General features: G+C 35.3%; 1 protein-coding gene across 1 annotated transcript in view; it reads right to left on the reverse strand.

The window, feature by feature from the left end:
- NDUFV2 (NADH:ubiquinone oxidoreductase core subunit V2) overlaps positions 1-21,029 on the reverse strand; it is a 31,302-nt gene extending 10,273 nt beyond the window's left edge. The window contains exons 1-5 of the mRNA XM_033087520.1: positions 20,875-21,029; positions 4,754-4,819; positions 3,256-3,318; positions 3,057-3,173; positions 901-1,069 (exon numbers count right to left, since the gene is read on the reverse strand). Coding sequence (XP_032943411.1) covers positions 901-1,069; positions 3,057-3,173; positions 3,256-3,318; positions 4,754-4,819; positions 20,875-20,928 — 469 coding nt within the window. The 5' untranslated portion in view covers positions 20,929-21,029. The remainder of the gene's footprint in view (positions 1-900; positions 1,070-3,056; positions 3,174-3,255; positions 3,319-4,753; positions 4,820-20,874) is intronic.
- Positions 21,030-21,229: the final 200 nt, after the last annotated feature.

The raw sequence follows: 21,229 nt of genomic DNA on the forward strand, positions 1-21,229 counted from the left end.
CAGAAATTCTACTTCCTGTAAACAATTTCAGTATACAATAGGATAAGTATGCAAGGTAGGTACACATGAAAGTAACTGCAGAATAACTAAAGTTATAATAGAAAAATGTGGCAGACAAGCATGTTGTAGCCAAAATAAAGTACAAAAAGCAAACACAGATGTATTTAAGTATTTAAAAATGAAAATAATTAAAATAATGTGAAACCTAAAACTAATATACTCAACTATTATCAAAATTTGTACCTTGAAGGTAGGGTGTGGGATTCTGAACAAACCTCAGCTTTCTGTTTTATATACTTCAATAGTTCCCAACTATATTTACAACATCCAAGTACTTTATATTCAGTTAACAACAAAATTTTTTAAAAAGCACCTCCTTTTCATTTCATTTATATATTTCAACTATATATATATATATATAGTTATAAATGCAACAATAGCAGTTTTCTGTGGGAAAATACCCTTTAATTTTGTAAATTCTACTATAATAACATCATATTTCAAATTTCCCTTCCTGAAGCATTCTTATTGTTCTCAGATCTTATTTTTCCCAAGGCTAGTTTGGAATAACACAAGGACAATATAGTCACTTTTTTACATACCACAAGATATCACAATGAGTGAAAACTCAATTTTCTAAACAATGAAAACTTTAAAACTCCTAGAAGCTTTTCAAACAAACATAATTAGAAAAAATAAGGTGAAAAATTCAGCTTTTGAGGTTAAGAACTAAAGAATACAAAATAAGAAGAAATAAAGACAAACAGTAAGACAAAAATTTACTCATGAAATACAGGTCCCGTAAGATGGCAAAAGTTGGAAAATTTAGGTAGAAATAGGTCAACTCTAGAAAGACAATTCTAATTTTCATAAAAGTTATAAATACAATGTGTCCCATACCAAGTTTTTTCTGAATGGCCTCCAGTATGCTGTCAGAGTTTCGTAGCATGCAAGGTGTAGTAGTGCAGATCTGAATGTGATACTTCCCAACTGGCTTTCGATTATACATTGTATAAAATGTTGCTACTTCATATACTCTCATTGGAGGTACTTGTAATACTTCTGCAACCTAAAAAATTAGAAAATTTTTAAATAATACAATTACAATCTTTAACTGAGCTTTAGGTATGTTATAAAAAGCATATTTCAACATTGCTTCCATTTGGTAAAGACAGAAAAGTTCTTCAAAAGCAGCAAATATACCTGTAGTTGATATTTACAAGGTACAAGTCCTTCATTTTTGCAGACATCTTACACTTAAACCACACAGAGCACAGAGGCTAATGGTCACCCCACTTGTCTATGCAAAAAGATCTTTTTCTCTAAATCTTTAAATCTTTCACTATTAAGAATTTCTACTTTGTTCATTCAATTCTTATATTTTGTAATTTAAAATTTCTAACTGGCAAAAATTTGGTGGCCAAACCCCAATAAATTAAATTATACTTTTCAACTTTTCACCAATTTTTCAAAACAGCCTTGAGGTTACTGGTGATATATAGTGCGTACAAAAGGTATGATGACAGAAAAAAGGCTGAGAATCAAAGTTTACCTACTAGCCTACATTGGTTTACATATCTATAAACATACACACACACACACACGCACGCGCACGCACCATTTCCTATTGCAGCATCCTTCACAAAAGCTGATCTTATAGACTAGTACTTCCCTACCTTTCACATCAAGGTATTTACAGAAAATACTTGTTTTGACATTCAATGGGGGGAAGGGGGTCACGTCCAAGGGATTCATTATCTGAGCACAACTCTCTTTGTCAGGGCAACTGTGGGGAAACAACATTATTTTAGCTGTTTGCTAAGGCTGGTCCAGGTGATCAAATATCATTATTCAGGTCTTAAGATTTGATATCTGGCATTCTTAAAAATTATGCATATATCCATGTTTTGACATGGAAGAAGAGCTCATTAAATGGCATTTCAGATGACAAATATGTGACCTTTCTCATATCAGGGAACCTAAAGGAAACGTATTCTCAAAAGACATCCAATAACAGATCACCTGTGAAAGATTAACTTGATAATGGTCTAGGCTGACAGATCACATAAAATTTAGAAAATGAAGTCAAAATTTAGAAAGTCAGTCAAGTAGAAAACATACTGAATTGGAAATGGTTCCCAGCTCTTATCACTTAGAAAGCATAACAACTGGAAGAGATCTCCCTAGTTCACAAATTTCAATGCAGATGAGGAAGTATGTCCGGGGAAAAATCAGATCTCTTAGCTCGAAGTCAAATATATTTTCCATTATATCACATTGACTTATTGTGTGATTCTCCTAAGAATCAAATAATATATGATTTTGTGTATCACTTTGTAAATTATACACTGTAACATAATACCATACAAATGTAGTTATATTAATAGAATATGACTAAACTTGATATTTGGATTAGGGCTGAAAACACAATTAGAAAAAAATGAATCATAAAGATGTATGAATAGACTAACTTCACTTAAATGGGTCACCCATAACATTTCTGTAGGTTGTTGATTCCAAGCTGCCATAATCAATTGTTGTATACCATGTAATAGATAAATTTTTGTTAAAGGTGGTAGCCAAAGATGCAAAATATCAAAAAGATTCACATTAGCTGTGAGCAGATCCTTTTTCCTCGTAATTCTAGTGTTTAAATCACACATTAATTTTCAGAATATCTTGACAGCAAATTATACACATTGGGGATGTTTTATCTTTATTATGGTCATTTCTCTTGAAAGGAGGGTGGGGGGGTGGGAAGAAAACCTCTTTCACAATAAAGCTTTTACTATTTCCTGCAAGGATAAAAAAGCTCTTCCCTTTCAGTTCTCTGCATTATTAAGGGAACCAACAAAAGCACATATGCAATTTGAAGAAACATGAAGGATTAAAGGACTTCAAACTCATATTCTGACATATATATATATATATATATATATACACACACACACACACACACACATATATATAGTGACTGTCAGATGACTTTCTACATAAGGAAGTTACCATACACAACCTCTTCTCTTTTTCAACCAAGGCAAAAATGAATTCAGTACCTTGTTCATAGCAGAGATGGGCAGCCATCCATTCTGTCTTTGGGCTAAATCCAGGACTGGAAGTACAGCTGCTGCTTTATGCCCTTCTGGATAGTTTTTCACAATCGCCTCTATCCTCTGTATCAAAGAAAAAGCACCTGTTTTTATACATCTGGAAGACAGCCAAATATTTTGTGCATTAATTATAATTTAGTCATACCTTATAGTTTTCTGGTGTGAAATCAAATGGAGTATCTGGATTATTCTCAGGTGTATCTCTGTGCTATACAAAGGGAACAAAATGTTTTCCAAAATTATCAAAATTCCCTCAAAAGGTAAATAACTTTGCACATTACTATACTATTACTGATCGTTTAATCTTTTCATTTTATTTTCAACATGATATACATCAATCTATCCTTGCATCAAAAAGAATGACTAAACTAATTTTTAAATACACAACCGATGAGTATGATTAACAAAGTAATGTTAGCAGAATTCAAAATTTTAGAAATCACCATTTATTGAGAGAAGTAGCTTTAGGACCAAAAACCAAAGGGTTACCCAACTTGATTAAAGGACAGGATCTGCTAATGTAATTACCAAAACATTACCAATTATTGGAAGCCTTAGGAAATTTAAGACAATTTTGAGTGTGAACATACGCGCATTTTTCCAAAAGAGAGTGTATCAAACCGTCAAAGGGACTCAGTACTTTAGGAAAGATACAAAAGCAGCATATCTTCTCCACATTACAGAAACTAGCCAACAACAAGAAGCTTTATTTTTTTCTCCATAAAAGAGTAGGCCCTCTTTAAAAACTGACAAGAAATGGCATGTCAACAGGAAATCAAATGAGTCACACTGAGATTAACACTTACACCGATTAATGTTTTGTATATAGGGTGAACACGGAACTGAATCCCTCAGTGTGTTAACTCTCAAGAGTTCTTTTTTAAAGACATAAAAGAGGAAAGAAAATGGAAATTTTGGACAATGATCTCAAAATATGTGGCAAATCTGATGTTTTTAGACACAGATGATAAAATGTAAAACAGGAGTCTATCAATAGTATGGCTAACTTACTTATTAAGATTCAGCCTGGAAATAACTCAGTTTACAAAATTATACCACTAACTCGAAATCATACAAGTCCACTAAATTGCCTTTAAACACCACCAGATTAATCCCTGAACACTGTACCTTATCAGAGAAAGGGGATACATTATCTTATCCTTTCTGAATTGTGCATTTAAGCTGCATGAACTCACTGACCTCTCCCTATAGTTAAATCCTGAAAATCAAAAATACAAAGGCCAACTACCAAAGTATACACTCTATTGCTAAAATCTTTGAGTTTCAAACTAGTGCCATTTTGGAATTCCCCAAGTTGCACCCTCAGAATCTTCAGTGAGCCAACATGACTAATTTTTAAGAACCCAAAATGTAAAATCAGATTAGGGCTCACAGTACTTTCACCAAATAATAATCTAAATTCTTATTCCCAGAGTTGCCCTGGTATCAACTTAAACTAGAGATGTTCAGCTGAAATCACACGTCTTTTGAAATGCAGTAAATTCATTTAGCTCTACTTAAATTTCCACAATGGCCAGGATACACCAAAGACACTGGTATTTAAGATATTTTTGGATTATTACAACAGATTTACCCAAATTTCCAAGTTTTTTCATTCTGAAGAAATCTAAGTAATTACTTACCACAAATAAAGCTCCTCCAGCTCCATTTCGCACCGCTGTCTTATGCAAATTCCTTGTATGTCTTCCCTAAAATTTTAAGAAAATTTAGTAAATCACAAACCTTAAGAAATTTTTCATATGGAAATACTTTAAGATCCATAACTAAAAACAACAGAATCAACTTACAGAAGTAAAAGATTTTAAGAGATTTGGTCTACTACCCTACACGTGCCCATTCTATTTCAGGAAAGGAATAAAAAATGGAGATCCAAAGGTAAGGTTATTCACTTGCTTAAGGTCACACATAACAGTCAGTGAAAGAACCAGGACCATAACCCAGATCTCCTGAGTTGTGTTATCCTTTCTACGATACTCTGTTGGCTTATATCTGGAGAGTTAATGTACCATTAACTTACTGCCTTTCACTTTTGTCTGAATTAAGCTGGATCCCAGCTTACATTAAGTCTGGACCTTCATAAACATGTTTTCATTCTGTACAAATGAGTCATGTAATCTGTACAAATGAGTCAACTGTATCCTCCTTTTCAATTCTTTACTAATTTAGAAACTCCAGCCATAACATTAGTTCCAGAAAGCTGCTTATGATGCTATGCAGACTGACCATACTCAATTGTTTTGAAAGGAATCCATTTGATTACCCTCCCCACCTCATTTCATTTTTCTTTGCCCTGTTGCTCCTCCCCCCATCCCTCCGTTCTCCACCCTCACTGCCTCCCAAAAGCAATTCAACTATTATTCAAACAGAAATCCTGTGATTTCTGGGTTCGCCTAACCATAGATGGCAGAACACTGGATTAAATCAAGCATGGACTGGGAAAGAGTTGGATAATTCAAAGGCGGCAAACATAACAGAGAAGGAAGTAAAGACAATAATAGAACACAATCATATATTAACTTTCCCCTAGGTCCAAAAATAACATTTCCATTAAAGAAGTAAGTTTACATAGAACATTTCCTTTAATTAACAAGGAAAGACTCAGGTAGAGAATGTGAGACACAGGTATAAAATATGGGAGTGATAAACATCAGTTCCAGGATAATGGGGGAGGGGAGAATTCCATCAGCTAGTGGTGCACAGAGGGCTTCGACTGTGTTTGTTTTTTTCCTTAGGCAGCAAGTGGATACATAGTGTTTATTATATTTTTTCTTCTTTTGTGTCTGAAATGTAAGTTTTTAAAAAATTATGCAACACATATCAAGAAGACAATTTATGTTCTTATATTTTTATTCAATTTCTCCCAAATTGCTTCAGAGTTATCTGTGAATTAAATACAAGGTTATGCCTATATCCCTGATTTGCCTGTCCAGAACAAGGACTGAGAAAACATAAAACTGAGGCCACAATGCCCAAGTAATACTGTAAGAACAATATCAGCATAAAGTTTTGAAACATTAACTGAAACTAAAAATTAGAAGACAGCACCTGCACCCACTTTACCTAAGATATAGTATATATTTTTTAAATCAAAGGACAATTTTTGCTCAGTAACATTAGTGAGTTAACTAAATTGTGAGAGAAAACAAGACTTCATAATAAAATAAGGAAGGATTAATTTAAGAGTAAGAAAAGTATCCAATCGTTTCTTAACTTCTGAACCCTAACATTTTTCTGTTTACTGGCTTTTTATCCACTGAACCCTAACATTTTTCTGTTTACTGGCTTTTTATCCATTTCCTCCGAGTGGGTGTTCTCAAGGCTCAGTTCTGTCCTATGTTCTTAATTCTATAGATCTTTTGCCTGAGAGCTAATCTGTTCTCGGCTATTAACTCTATGCTGATGACTTGAATCTTATACACATTTAATAACAAAAAGTTAACAGCTTGAAGAGATCATAAATGCACATAAATGTGAACAAAACTATCACAGAATTCAAAGTTAATAAACTTGTAACTTAAAACATGCAATTACAAATGAAACATTTCTAACTATCAAATTAGCAGATTTTTTTTTTAATATAATTCAATTCTGTTGAGGTATGGAGAGGTGGGCATGCTTATACATTAGTTAAAAATTGATGGTCTTTTAGGATAGTTAATTGGCATGGTGTATGGACACACTAAAAAAAGTTTCCATCTTTTAGCCTAGTAATTCTACTTTAGAAATTTATCCTAAAGAATAGTATGAGGATAATGGTTTATATAAAAATGTTTTCTGTAATGTTTGTTATAGCAAAATACAAGCAACCAAAAAGCCTAGCACCAGGAGGTTTTAAATAAATACTAACAATTCCAACAAAAATATTATGTAACTAACAATTATATTTCCTAAATATAATAACATAGAAAGAAGTATTTGTGCCACAGTCATAACTGGAAAATAATGAGGGTTAAACAAAATACACACAAAAAAGCACAAACTGCCATCCCAATTATATTCACTATGGACACTAATGAAAAGACTGGAAGGCTGTAACAATTAAAAGGGTTTATCTGTTATTCATAATAACAAGATTATAAGCACCTCTTATTTTGTTTTGTTTTTTACATTTTTCTCTACTTTCCAGGTTTCCTATTTAGCAAGGATTAACTGACAAACTGAAAAAAACAAAAAACTCATTTAAAACAAAACATTCATTACGTACAAAACTTACCACCTCTACTGTTAATCTTATTTCTCTTTCCAATTTCCCTGTACATCAAATTAAACATCACCAATCTCTAAATTAGAATAGCTTCAGTTTTGGGTCAATATTTGATCCCCTTCTCATTATTCCAGGATCTTTTATTTAACATACTTTTATTTAACATTAAAAAATACAGAGATAATCTTGAAAATTGGTCTTTAGGCCTCTGTGGCTACTACATATTGGAAATTTTATATTGAGGCACTCTTTGACATGTAATTCTGAATATGCACAAAAGTTTATACACACAAACACATGCACAGAGACACTTGTTTTTCAAAATAAAATGTTTTAAAGTCCAAATCGTTGAAGACACATTACTGATTGAGAACAGTCAGGAAAAAGCAGCTAAGTTATAGAAAAAAACACTGGTGTTTCAGATTAACTTTTTTTTTTCTTAAGATTTGTTTTAGATCACCACTCTGCCACTTACTAACATGTAATCTTGCACAAGTCACTTAATTTTTTTAAGCCTCAGTTTCTGTACCTGCAAAACAGGGATATTTACTTATTAAAGTGTTTTGAGGTTCAAATAATAAAGTTTCTCTGAAAGTACAATATAACCTGCTAAAGCATTATCACATCTGCTTAGCTGACATGGGATAAAACATTTAAGAACTGAAAAATGGAAGATTTAAACAACTGCATTTTAAGAACAGATAACTTAAAATCATGCTTTGTTAGTTGACTCTAACAGTCACTGTCAACTGACACAAAAGAACAGATTTTACTGTTTCTTGCATCTGCACATAATTATTTTTATTATTTGTATCTACATAAGACTGTTAATTTTCCTTGTGAAAGTGTATTTTAGATAGTTGAAAAATACCACTTCCTTTCTCCCCACTGAAATTAACATATAAATTTCATTTTTACCTAAAATGGGGAAAGAGGAAAAAGTAGTGCTGGTATTTTCCATGGGTCCCGAGTTTCTGCACATCTTCTGAGCAGAGGCACTAGGCATTAACAAGTTTTTGTTCCAGACTATCTTTTCAAGGAGTTTTGCAGAGAATGTCTCACTGAGGCAAAGGTTGGGCACGTTTTCTTGCAGCTGGGGTTGGGTTCCTCAGTGTGATGCACTCCAGTCACCTGGTCTGCTCCATATCACTTCCAAGGGATTCGAGGGTCAAAGGGAACCAACATGAACATGAAGCCCATGCTACCTCATGTGCCCTGAGTAATAAAGTTCTCTCTGACCCAGGAATCTCAGCAAGCATCCATGAAACTGAGGCCAGTTAACTTCTTAGCTTGCAAATAGAGTAAAATCTCACAGCCTTCAGTTTTTTGTTTTTGTTTTTAACTGGGGAATATTGGGGAACAGTGTTTTTCCAGGACCCATCAGCTCCAGGTCAAGTCGTCGTTTTAACTCTAGTAGGGCACAGCTCACTAGCCAATGTGGGAATCCAACTGGCGACGTTGGTGTTATGAGCACTGCGCTCTAACCAACTGAGCCAACTGGCTGCCCTCTTAGTGCCTTCAATTCAGTTCTTGACAAGGAGGTCAAAATCTATAAATACCCCCATCTCCATGTCCTAATAATTTTTTAAATATAGAAAATATTATAATATAGAAAACACCATATAAGGAGTAAAGGAATAAATTAGATGAATATAGAGATATTATAAAAGAAACCAATTTAACAGTGGCTGGCTGTCTAGAGAATGGGACCAAGGATCTGGAGAGGGAAGAAAATTTACTCTTTAATATACACAACATATATTTACCGTAATATATATCATTTATCTCTATTGCTCACTCCTAATATATTTTAAATTTACTATTATATATGCCAGGGGTGCCAAAAAAATGTATATACATTTTAAGAGATGTTAACATTTAGGTCAACGTTGCTCAAGCAGTAGTTCGCCGTAATCAGAAGTGTCTGGACGCTGATGGTAACCACTTTGAGCATCTCTTGTAATTGCAGAAGTCAAACTTGTATTCATCTTTTGTTATCGGTATATATTGAATATTACAATTTTAATAGTTTTCCTTTCTTAAAATGTGTAACATTTTTTGGCACCGTGTGTGTGTGTGTGTGTGTGTGTGTGTGTGTCTCCCCTTGCATACTGTTTGAATTTTGGGCCATGTATACGTATCAATCACATTTCAATTTTTAAAAACCAATGAAGTCTTTAGTCTTTTTCCTCTCTTACTACCACAACTCTATTTCAGGCATTATTTCAGGTCTGTGCATTACTCATCAGTTTCTAGCTGACCTTTCCCCAATCCAAATCATCCTAATGTTACCAAACTAATTTTAAAAATATTGTACTGTTGATGGTGACTGTGATGTTGAAAGGACCGACACCAAATAGGAAGTGTCAATTTCTTCGTTTCTAAAAACCAAATTTTTCACATTCTAACACCCCAGAAATTAGGCTATATCACTGGTATCTAAGATTCCATAAATACCCTACGTGCAGAGAAACAATTTAGCAAAATTGTAAAAGCCCAGCTCCACAGCCACTTTCCAATTACTTTTGCATCAACCTAATACATAGGTTGTGATTATTAAAAGAGATAATCCATGTAAAGTGCTTAATACTTTGCATGGCATGCAGTAAATACTGTATTACTATTACTTACCATTAACTATTATTATTAGAAGTAGTCCATGTCAGGCACTAAGCTTTTTACGTATTATTTAATACAACTTTCATAAAGGGTGGGTATAGAGATTTAAACAAGATATGAACACTTATCAAGGTCACACCACTAGTGCCAGAACTCACATTAGATCTTAGGGCTAATGACAACAAAGGTCATGATCTTATTATCAGCCCCTTAAATGGAACTATCTGATATCACAGCTCTAGAAAAAACAGATTAGAAATGGAAAAGGCCTGCCTCCCTTGGCTCACTACGCTCCTATTTAGAGAGAAGAATGCATGTACATGCTCTTTTTAAAACAAGCTATTTCCTGTATTTTAAAAAAAAATTTTAAACAGTAAATGCCACTCTTTGATTCCTACAGAAATCCTAAATATGTATACATTATTAACATAGCATTTGAGCACCCTAACTTCAATGTCTGAAGCCCAGTTCTTCAAAATAGTAGAAAAAGGGCTCAGATAATTTGCGTATAAAACAAAAGCAAACAAAATAGGGTAAACAGATAAATATCAGCCCTCTTTTTTTTCATTTGGCATAAACTTATTCATAGCAAGTTAGTGCATGGCCGTTTTCAAAGCTGCTGTATTTTGGATATTTTTAAGAACTTCACCTATTTTACATTCATTATAATATTTACATCAAACACTTTCAATAAAGAAATGAATAAGATACCAAGTTTGAATTAACACCCTTACACTACTTAATGGACCATCTGAATTCAGTTTCACTTTAAAGAGGCATTCCAGGACCAACAGGTCTTAGAACCAGAAGAAAACAATTTAGCTGCGTAGCTAGGCTGGACTGATTCGAAGAGTAAACTAAGCTTTACCCTGCCACCCTTTAGACTCTGAAATGTCTGTATGTACTTCAATGAATTCCAATTGAATTCAGTGAACTCCAAAAGAAAATTCAAGTAATTTTTTTAAATACACAAGGACATTATCTAATGTACACCACAGAATTCATAGTGGGTTCCAATTCTAGCTTATTCTTTTTTTCAGTGTTTCAGAAGGAACAGAGCTGTACAGCAGGCAAATAGTGGCAGTGTTTTATTTGGATTCAAGTAACCTTGAGTACTTCAACATGTCTTTTTTGACTCCTCAAAAACCTATGGTTAGTTACTTCCATTTTACTCTTAAAAAACAGGTTCAGAAACAGTCATCTGCCCTACACCACGCAATTAGTGACAGATGGATTCTGAGCCCAGGTCATTTCAATCTAAGTCCTCTGCTCTTTCTACTCACCCTTCTCTTTTACCACCATTTGCAGTATCAATACCAATAGCTCAAGTGACAAAAATTAAAATTTTACATTCCTCCAACCACTCCCCAAGAATAGGATTTTTTTCCCATGTTTTCTTTCTTTTAGTTTCATCTGTTGTTCGACATTAATATTATCTAACTCTGCTCACCTTTCAATTCTGTCTGACATTTGCACTATAAAAGGCTACATCCAGCCAGGGGAACTTAACTAATAAAGCTGTAAAACAAAACTGACAGAATTATTAACCTAATTAATCAGAAAGAAAGGACTAGGGCCAGGCAACTGAAAAAGTCTGTTCCTTTATGAGCAATCAATTCAGGCAAGGAATATACCTTTTAGACCACCCCATTTATAGTTAAAATCCCCAAATATGCGTGTACCTGCACAGGGGTCACAACTCACATGTGAAACATATGGTGAAGAAACAGTGATACTGGTTTCTTCTGTACATTTTTCCCTCTGTTCACCAGTACCTACTTGCTTATTACCTACAGCCTCCCCCAACATCAGCTCAAGCAAAGACCATTTCTTACAGCTGTCTAGAGCCAAGATACGCAGAGAAAACTAAAAGCTCCCTTAAAAGTCTTTGTCCATGATACACTGAGTAGGTATTTTTACATTTTAAAAAAATCCTTGAGAAATAAGTTTTTTAATGAATTTTAATTTAATAAAGTAGATGGGTTTATATTAACTGTGAAATCTATTTCAAGGATGAAAATAAATACAAATGCTTACTCTGCCTCAGATACTGTGCTACAAAGTTTACAAACACTGTAATTCATTTACTTAGTACCAACCAAATTTGTTTACAACATTTTTCGTAGTCTAAAACATACTAAAAGCCCACTACAGTGTTAGATAAATTGAGGACATTCTATTCTCCAAGAAAGATGATAATGGTCTAGCCTGACAGACCAAATAAAATTTAGAAAGTGAAAAAAAATGAAGTATAGCAGAATCTTTGCAATAGTCAAGTAGAAAATGCTTCCCCTAGACCACACAGCTAAATAAATGAAAAGTCAAACACAGGTTTTCCTGACTTGAGTACATGCCTTACTCACTAAAATTAAGTTTTGTTATATTTGCAAATGTACATAAAAGGGCTTCTACAAATGCCCTCCAAGTAAAGTTCCATCAATAATTTAAAAATGTTAATTCAAATTAAAGAAATATAAGTGATTTATCCCCCTAGCACTATGAGAGAATTAATAAGTAAAATTTGGCCAAATTTTCTATTATAGAAAAGCTACACAGACAGCCCAGATATTAAAGGAGCATTACAGATTAAGATAACCATATTAATGGCAATAATAGTAATAATTATTTTCAGCCAACTTGACCAAACAACTTAAAGCATTCTTTAGATATATAAAATCCAATACATATACAAACAACACTCAACTATCCTAAGGACAGAAATACTTCACAGAAATGAAATGTCCAAATATTAGTCAGTGGACCTAGGTTCAGATTCATCTTCACTAATTACTGTAATCTTGGGAAAGTTGCTCTCCATGGTTTGCTCATCTTTAAAGTAACAGCAGTGCCTATCTTAAACTGTTAAAGATTAAATGAGATAGTGCTTAGCACATTATCATTGTAAGTATTCATGTATTAGCCACTATTATTATTATTATTATTATTATTATTATTAGAGCTTTAATTAACTAAGTAACACTTCAGTAGCACTTTAAGTTAAAGTGCTTAAGTAACATTTTAGTTTCCAATTATCTTTTTTTCTTGTGTCCTAAAATGCTACTGAAGGAAATAAAAAGGCCAAACAATGGGCCTCAATAATCTCAAAAACAAAGAACCTAAATAATTGAGTTGATTATAAATATTCATTTTCAAAAGTTTAAATGATTTTGAGAGCTTTCAGCCTAAAGAATTAACTAGTCAAACTTAAACACAACTTTTTTAAATTTGAAAATCAAACACAAACAAATGCTATATACATTTAAATTGCCTTATTTCTAGTCCTACGACTAATACTCAAATAAGCACATATTTATTTAAAATTTAATAAATCTACCACTATTACGAGCCCAGTATCTGTATTTTTCAAATTTCAACATTTTTTTTATTTTTCAGTTACAGTTGACATACAATATTATATTGGTTTCAGCTGTACTCATAGAAGATAGTGATTAGACATTTATATAATTTACGAAGTGATCACCCCGATAAACCTAGTACCCATCTGACACTATACATATCTATTACATTATTGACTATATTCCTTATGCTATACTTTACATCCCCACGACTACTTTGTAACTACCAATTTTTACTTAATTCCTTTTCCAGCCATTCCTGCAACCTCCCTCCCATTTGGCAATCATCACAATGTTCTCTGTATCTATGAGTTTGTTTTGTTTTGTTTGTTATTTTGTTCTTTAGATCCCACATACCAATACAAGTGAAATCAAATGGCATTTGTCTTTCTGTAACTCCATTCAGCACAATATCCTCTAGGTCTATCCATGTTGTTACAGATAGCAAGATTTCATTCCTTTTTATGGCTGAGCCAAACATCTGTATTTTTAAAATATCCTATGTGATTCTTTTGATCAAGTTTGGGAATTGTTACTTTATGGTATATGATATCTATATCCTAGCTCACAGTTTATGGATGTTATGAATAATCTTCAAAATGCTAATGACTCTAAGAACAAGAAATGCTAGGCATCTTTTACTACTCAGGATCTTTGGAAGTACTGAGGAATATTAAGGAATAGTCACTGACAATAAGGAACTATCTTCTCCATACCTCAAAATATTAGACACGTACTACATATCATTACAAATATAACCATCTGAACATAGCGTGACATTATTTGTATTTTTCAAATTGCCTACTTTTCTTTTTCATAGTACTACCATGATATCCCCTTAGAATCAAAATTGCATTCTTTTGATTCCACAGTATTTTCTTTAAGCATCAACTACTATTTTGTAATTGAGTTAACAAGTCTTTTTACTCATTCATTCTTCTTTGTGATTTATTCCTCACTTCCTCTTTCTGAACCTTCTCCTCAGGAAGCCAAAGTATTGTAAGTCTAACCTCATTCAGGAGTTGAAACACTCACTGGATTTCAGTTACCATTTTCAAGACATATTCTACCTTGATTATGTTGTTTTTGAGGGAAAGAATAAAATTGTGTGCAGTATTCCAAGTGCTGTATTATAAAATGGTTAAGACAAGTATAAAATCATGTTCTGCTATTGAATTCTGAACAGTCTAATTTGTCTTTATTTTACTATCAGCACATTAAACTGATGTTAGTAACGACTTTTCTGGGTTGCAAATCATGGCTCAGAACATCAGAACCTTAACTTACAAGGAAATTTTTCAAAATTTCCCAAAATGTATACTTTTACTACCCTGATAAAATTAAACTTAATAACCATCATAGCTATGTAATTCTGCAGTTTAATGCCAAACAATTGCTTCTCTACAGAAAGAACTGTCATGTACTCGACAAGTAGGTAGGTTTTGTACCCTTTCACCTCTGAAATTATCAAGTATGTTCGCCTACTATACTGATCCCCACTTCTTTATGCAGAGAAACGCGATTCTATAATTACATTTTGTTTATCTTGATGTCAACTTGCTATTCATGACTTAAAAAATTATAACAATGAAAAACATCCCCGAGTCCCCATTTCTCTCACTTACTCTCTCAATGTAATCAGTCACCAAGTCCTACCCATTCTACCTTAACAATTTTCAAATTGCTTTCCTGCTACTTCACTTTTCCTGCGACTATCCCCAGTTCCAACTCTTCTCATTTCTCTCCTAGATTGCTGCAATAACCTTCCAATCTCACCTTCTCTACATATCCTGAGATTTTGTCCTAAAACTATGATGGGGCAGGGGGAGGAGTTGGTGGGAATCAATCTAACTATGTTACTCATCTATTTACAATTGTTCACTGCCTACAGAATAAAATCTCAAGTCTGTGGTATGACATACGCGTACCAAGGCTTTACGACCTTTTCCAGCCTCATCTTCCACAAGTTATCCCTGTCCACCCTGCTATGCTCTCGTACATCACCATCCTTGTACATGGAGCTACCTATACCTATAACACTATGTCACCCTATACCTCCCTCCCATCCATCAGTACCAAGGTTAACCTCCCCCTCTAATCCCTCTAAAGCCCCTGAACCTCAATCTCTTTTCCCCAAGCAAAGTGAAATCACTTTATAGCACCTATTCAATTTAAATCTTCACCATGCATACCAATTTCCCTCAGCAAACTTAAGCAACTTCAGAAAGGTAGGTTAAAATTTTTTTTTTAAATCAAAAAAACAGTACCTGCAAACAAACCCAGTTTAGCTCATACTATATAATTTGGAGCATATTTGCCTGGGACTCTTCAGATGTCTCACCTACAAAGTGGGATAACACCCAGCAAAATATTCCACAGGTAAAGTAGCTTTCATTCTCCAACAAGGCAAAGCAAAAGGTGTTTAAACATGGTCTTTAATGTTTATTGAATGAAAGAAATTTCCAACAACTGGTTTATAACATGCTTCCTGACCTGACTCAAAAAATGGTGAGTCAAGGTTTCCCAATGGAAAACCAAAACAACATAGTCAATGAACCTATAATTGATTACCCAATGTACCGGCCTGGTACTAAACAATGCCCAAAGACACAGGAAGTTCAGCAATCTGTATCTTTGAAATGGAGACTGAGGTTCACATCTTTAATATAAAGATGTGAATCTGTAGTGTGCCAATAGTGGCATACTGAACCTCACCAAATAAACTTGAATATTTGTTCATTTTCTCTTTCTCCTAAGCTGTCTAAGGCTGTAGCAGGCAGAATAATAATGCCCCCAAAATACCCACGTCCTAATCCTAGGAAGCTGTGCATATGTTAGCATACACAGCAAAAGAGAACTATGGTTGCAGATGGAATTAAGGTTGATAATCAGTTGACCTTAAAACTGGGAGATTATTCTGAATTATCAAGGTGGACCCAAGAAAAATCACAGGGGCCCTTAAAATTTAGAAGAGGGAGCAAAGTCAGAGGATATGTGACAAATGACAGAAGCAGGGTCAGAGTGCTGTGATGTGAGAGTCTGACCAGATCTTGTTAGCTTTCAAGACGGAAGATAGTAAATTTGTGTTGTTATGTCACCAAGTTTGTGATAATTTGTTATAGCAGCAATAGAAAACTAATGCAAATGCCTTTTAAAAAAAATTTAAGAACTCCTTTCAAGTCCGCAAACCAAAACAGAGATACCCTGGGACATCGCAAAATTAGGTTTAAGAATCTCTAATGGAATAATCTACAAAACTTAAACTTTAGAAAGAAAAATGCCTCCACTTCTAGTATGGCTGAGTAGCTATTATCCAGCCAAACCCTTGAGTAATAACTCAAATATTATATATACTGGACAATATATTTTTTAAAAAATTAGGAAATAAAAAAACTTTCTGAAGGCACTGGAGAACAACCAAGTGCACACAGTATAGGAGGGGTGCCTATACTTAGGAGAAGCAAATGAGGGTTTTTGTTTTCTTTCTTTACATGTTTTAGCCTGAAGGGAGGCCCCAGTCTATATGATGCCAGGCAATTAAAACTCTTAAGAGAAAACCAGCTGCCCTAATGGCTTGAAGAACCACAGGAAAGTTTGGGACAATCACAGGCATGGGATAGCGGGAAATCCCAGAAAAGGAAGTGCCAGAGAGAAGAAGCCCCAAATACTGACTCCAAACCATGCTTCCATGCACAGGTGGCAGACTCCAAGCAGCTCTGCTAGAACTGAACCAGTATGTGAGTTGCTGCCCATGAGGGAGTTGGATTGTAGTTTGAGTTCAATTAAGTTAACTGCCAGCAACACTTTGACCACCACCACTCTTTGGAAGAATTAACAAAATCTAGAGCCTCTATGACATATCATTCACAAGGTCCGGGATACAATCCAAAACTATTCAACTTAAAAAAAAAGAACAACACAATCCATTTTCAAGAAAAAAGACAATGAATGGAGATTACCGAATAATTTCAAAGCTGCTACAACCATGCTTAAGGACATAAAGGAAAATATTGTCAATGAATATGAAAGACAGTTTGAGGAATATAACCAACAATGTTGTAAAGATTTTGTAGGGTGTCTGATGGGCACAGGTCTTATTTAGGGAGACCACTTCATGGATGGTGTAGATGCTTGACTACTGCACTGTACACCTGAAGCTGAAGCTGAGTAATATTGTATGTCAACTATAATTTTATATATATACATACACATACACACACACACACACAGTCACAGGATATGGAGAACAGCATAGGGAATACAGTCAATGGAACTGCAACAGATATATACGATATCAGAGGGGCAACAGATTGGGGAAGGGAGGTTATCATTTTGTGAGGGGTGATATGTCTAACTATTACATTGTTTTGTACATCTGAAACTGATAAAAAAAATGCTGTGAGAAAAAAAAGATAGCAACTACTAAAAAAGAAACATGAAAATTCTAAAACTGAAAACACAGTCCTTTAAAAATGCCACAACCCTGTCAGCACTACTAAACTAAGTAGTGGCTTGGGAGTGAGGCACTGACGAGTTGTACAGTGATGTCAACATTACAGAAACCCCCGGGCCATTACTGAAGGACAGAAGGAAATAAACCTATTCTGAGTATCTATTGCTCCATAATTCATCATTTTAGGCAATTCTTGACAATTAGTTGATTGGCTATTACTGCACTTTAGAGAAAGAAAAATAGAGATCAAAGAGATTAAGAAATATGGCTGAAGGTCACACGAGTGTATTCCAACCACTTCCTATTAAGTTCTTTATATTTTTTAAGCAATGAAGAGTTGACAAGCCTGTGGCTGAAGGAAATGGCAGCTAGCTAATAAAGCAGAAATTATAATAAGCAATTTCTTTGAAAATGTAAATGGTTTCTTTAAAGGTTTCTCTTTTAGGAAAGGAATTTTATCAGTGGGACCTCTTTATTTACACTTTGCCTGATTTCTCCTAGGTCATTCTGATATCCCACTATTTGTAAAAGGTTAGAAGATGGGCCTAATTATATAAGTTATAGAACATCCTCACAATGTAATGCTATGCAGCCTTAAAAATGACAATATAGAAATGTTTACTGATAAGGAAAGATGATCAAAATGTGTTATGGGAAAACACACGTTACAGAACTGAACAATTATCATCTGATTAAAGAAAAATTCTGTAAAGTCTGTTAATTGCAGACATCAGAATGTTAACAATTTGGTTAACTTCCAAGTAGAGGCGACTATGGGTGATTTTTATTTTTTGAGCTTATTCTATTTGCTGTTGCTAATATTATGTTTTTCCTACAATGTATTACTTGTGTAATAAAAAATTAAACTCATAAATCAAACCATCATGCCATATACCTTAAACTTATATAGTGATATATGTCAATTATTTCTCAATTAAACTAGAAAAAAATAAAAATTAAACTTATCAACTCAACAAATATTTATTGAGCACATATTACGTAACAGGTAATGTTTGTTAAAAAAGAGAAGCTGCAAAAACATAAAACTTGATTAAAATTTTCTTCCACTACGTGAAGTTATTTTCTTTTTAATTAACACTGATTTTCAATTTGCACCTCTAACCTCTCTGCCTCAAAAACAAAATAAACTAAAATCTATCTGTTCTATATTTCTATCCTTCCTACTACCGTTTCCCTGAAAATAAGACCTAGCCAGACCATCAGCTCTAATGCGTCTTTTGGAGCAAAAATTAATAAGAAACCCGGTTTTATTTTACTATAGTAAAATAAGACCGGGTCTTACATAGTATAATAAATATAATATAATATAATATCTAGTCTTATATTAATTTTTGTTCCAAAAGATGCACTAGAGCTGATTGTCCAGCTAGGTCTTATTTTCGGGGAAACACGGTAGACAAGATCTGATCCTCATTTTCTCTCATTTGGGGTTCTGCAAGAGCCTCTTACCTATTTAGTCTCCATACCTCTGGCTCCAATCAAATCTATTCCACCTTCAGTCCCATACAGTGATTCATCCAAAACAGAAACTTGACCATGTCCTTCTGCTCCTCTGAAATCCTTCATTGCCTCTAAGATAAAGCCAATTTTTTTTTAGCATGGCATGCAAGGAGCTCCAAGATCTGGATCCTGCCCACCCCTCTCATTTCATCTTGGAACTCACCTTCCTTCCAACAATGGAGTCCAGCAACAGTATTTGAAGCTTCTCATACCACCAAGCTTTTTCTTGCCAACTATCAATAGTCTTTTCTTTTGTTGTCCTTTCCACCTAGAGTACCCTCTCCTCAATTGGCTGACCTCATCGCTAATCTGTTAGTACTGTCTCCAGGAAAAATCTTACACCACCTTCAAACCAAACTGACTGACCTTATTCATAACTCTAACACTGTACGATATCTCCCTTAATTCAAAGTTCCTCTTACATGAGACTATTAACTATACAAGAACAGGGATTGTTTAAATTTATTTCTTATCTGTAATATGGGGAATAGTACTAACCTCATAATGAAATTTAGAATGTAAATATTTAACAGTGGTTGGCACATAGCAAGTAGTCACCAAATGTCATCATTATCCATACTGTTACCTGGAGTCCAGCAGTGTATGACCCACAATAAGACCTCAAACGTTCAGTAAAAAACTAAACTGCAAATTGAAACGTTCCCATTTTACAACTGAGGAAACTAAGCGAGAAAAATAACCAGTCACAAAGCTAGAAAAGGCAGTGAAGTCACCACGCACACTCGGGTCTAACTCTAAAACCCTGAACTCATTCCATGCTATTATGCACTATTTCCCGCTCTTCTGCTGAAAACTGGCTCAACCTTTCTATTTTACTGCAAGGACAAAAAGGCTTCTTTCTTTCCAGTAAATGCTGTTATAATCGTCATTTCTGAATCTGCATTTTTAAGCTAACTTGAGTGTTTCAAACTCTGAGATTCAATTTCCTTGCTTAAAATGAGATGTACTTGGATCTCAAAAGACCAAACTAAAATCCTGCTATGCAGTATTTGTGGTGCTGTTCGTTCATAAATTCGATAGGTTTACCAAACTCTTCCCATATGAAGAGCACAACTGCAGTAAATGAAGTACTGTGGTTACTTTTCTCTTGGCCCAAGGAAAGGCTCATAAACCAAGCAAGCCAGAGCCTACAATTCCTGAGTTCTCTCCAGTACGCTGAATCTGACAAGGTCAATAGGCTTGATATGCAAGGTGCTTCCTTCCGGAGCGGGGATATTGGAAACAGATCTGGCCGACTTAGGACAGGCGTTACGTTCCGCGCTAGAGCGAAAACAAGATACAACAGACCACCGAGCAGCCCCTCCTTTACCAAATTAGGCGTAAACTTCACAGTCCTGTGGGGAAGGCCATGCACCCGCCGCAGTTACATCTGCCGACCCTCCCGCGGCGCTCCTTGCTCGCGGTGGAGCTGCAGCGGCCTATCCGGGGAGAGGGCGAAGGCCGCAATGCCCTTGCCGCCGCCTGCAGGCCAGTCCAAGCCCAGGGCTCTCCCGTGCTCACAACAAATGAAGGCAAAGAGAGAGGGAGAAGGGCGGCGGCAGTGCTCGGGCTCATTCCGAGCCTCCTTACCCACTGTGTGGCGAGGCCAGTCGCCCGGGCCCGGAGCGCCGCAGAGAAGAACATGGTGGACCAAACTCTTGGCCCTTCCCCGAGGCGCCAGGCGAGAATCCCGAGAGCCGGGACGCACGACGTGCGCGCTCCCGAACCAGGCCTAGTGCATCCAGTTGCCTACGCGGAAGCGGCGAGGGCGCGCGGGGCCTGCTGGGGCCCAGTGGGCGGAGACTTTGCAGGGAAAGGGGCGGGGCGAGGGCAGCCAGGGCCGTAAAAGGCAGGGTCCCGCGGGCCGTGCTGAGGTCCCAGCCTTGAAAGGAAGCGTCCTCGAGCTGTCCCTTGGGCCCTTGGGGGATGAAACGCCGATCTGGAT

The sequence above is a fragment of the Rhinolophus ferrumequinum genome, chromosome 19 (genome assembly GCF_004115265.2).
Source record: "Rhinolophus ferrumequinum isolate MPI-CBG mRhiFer1 chromosome 19, mRhiFer1_v1.p, whole genome shotgun sequence".
Taxonomy (NCBI): domain Eukaryota; kingdom Metazoa; phylum Chordata; class Mammalia; order Chiroptera; family Rhinolophidae; genus Rhinolophus; species Rhinolophus ferrumequinum.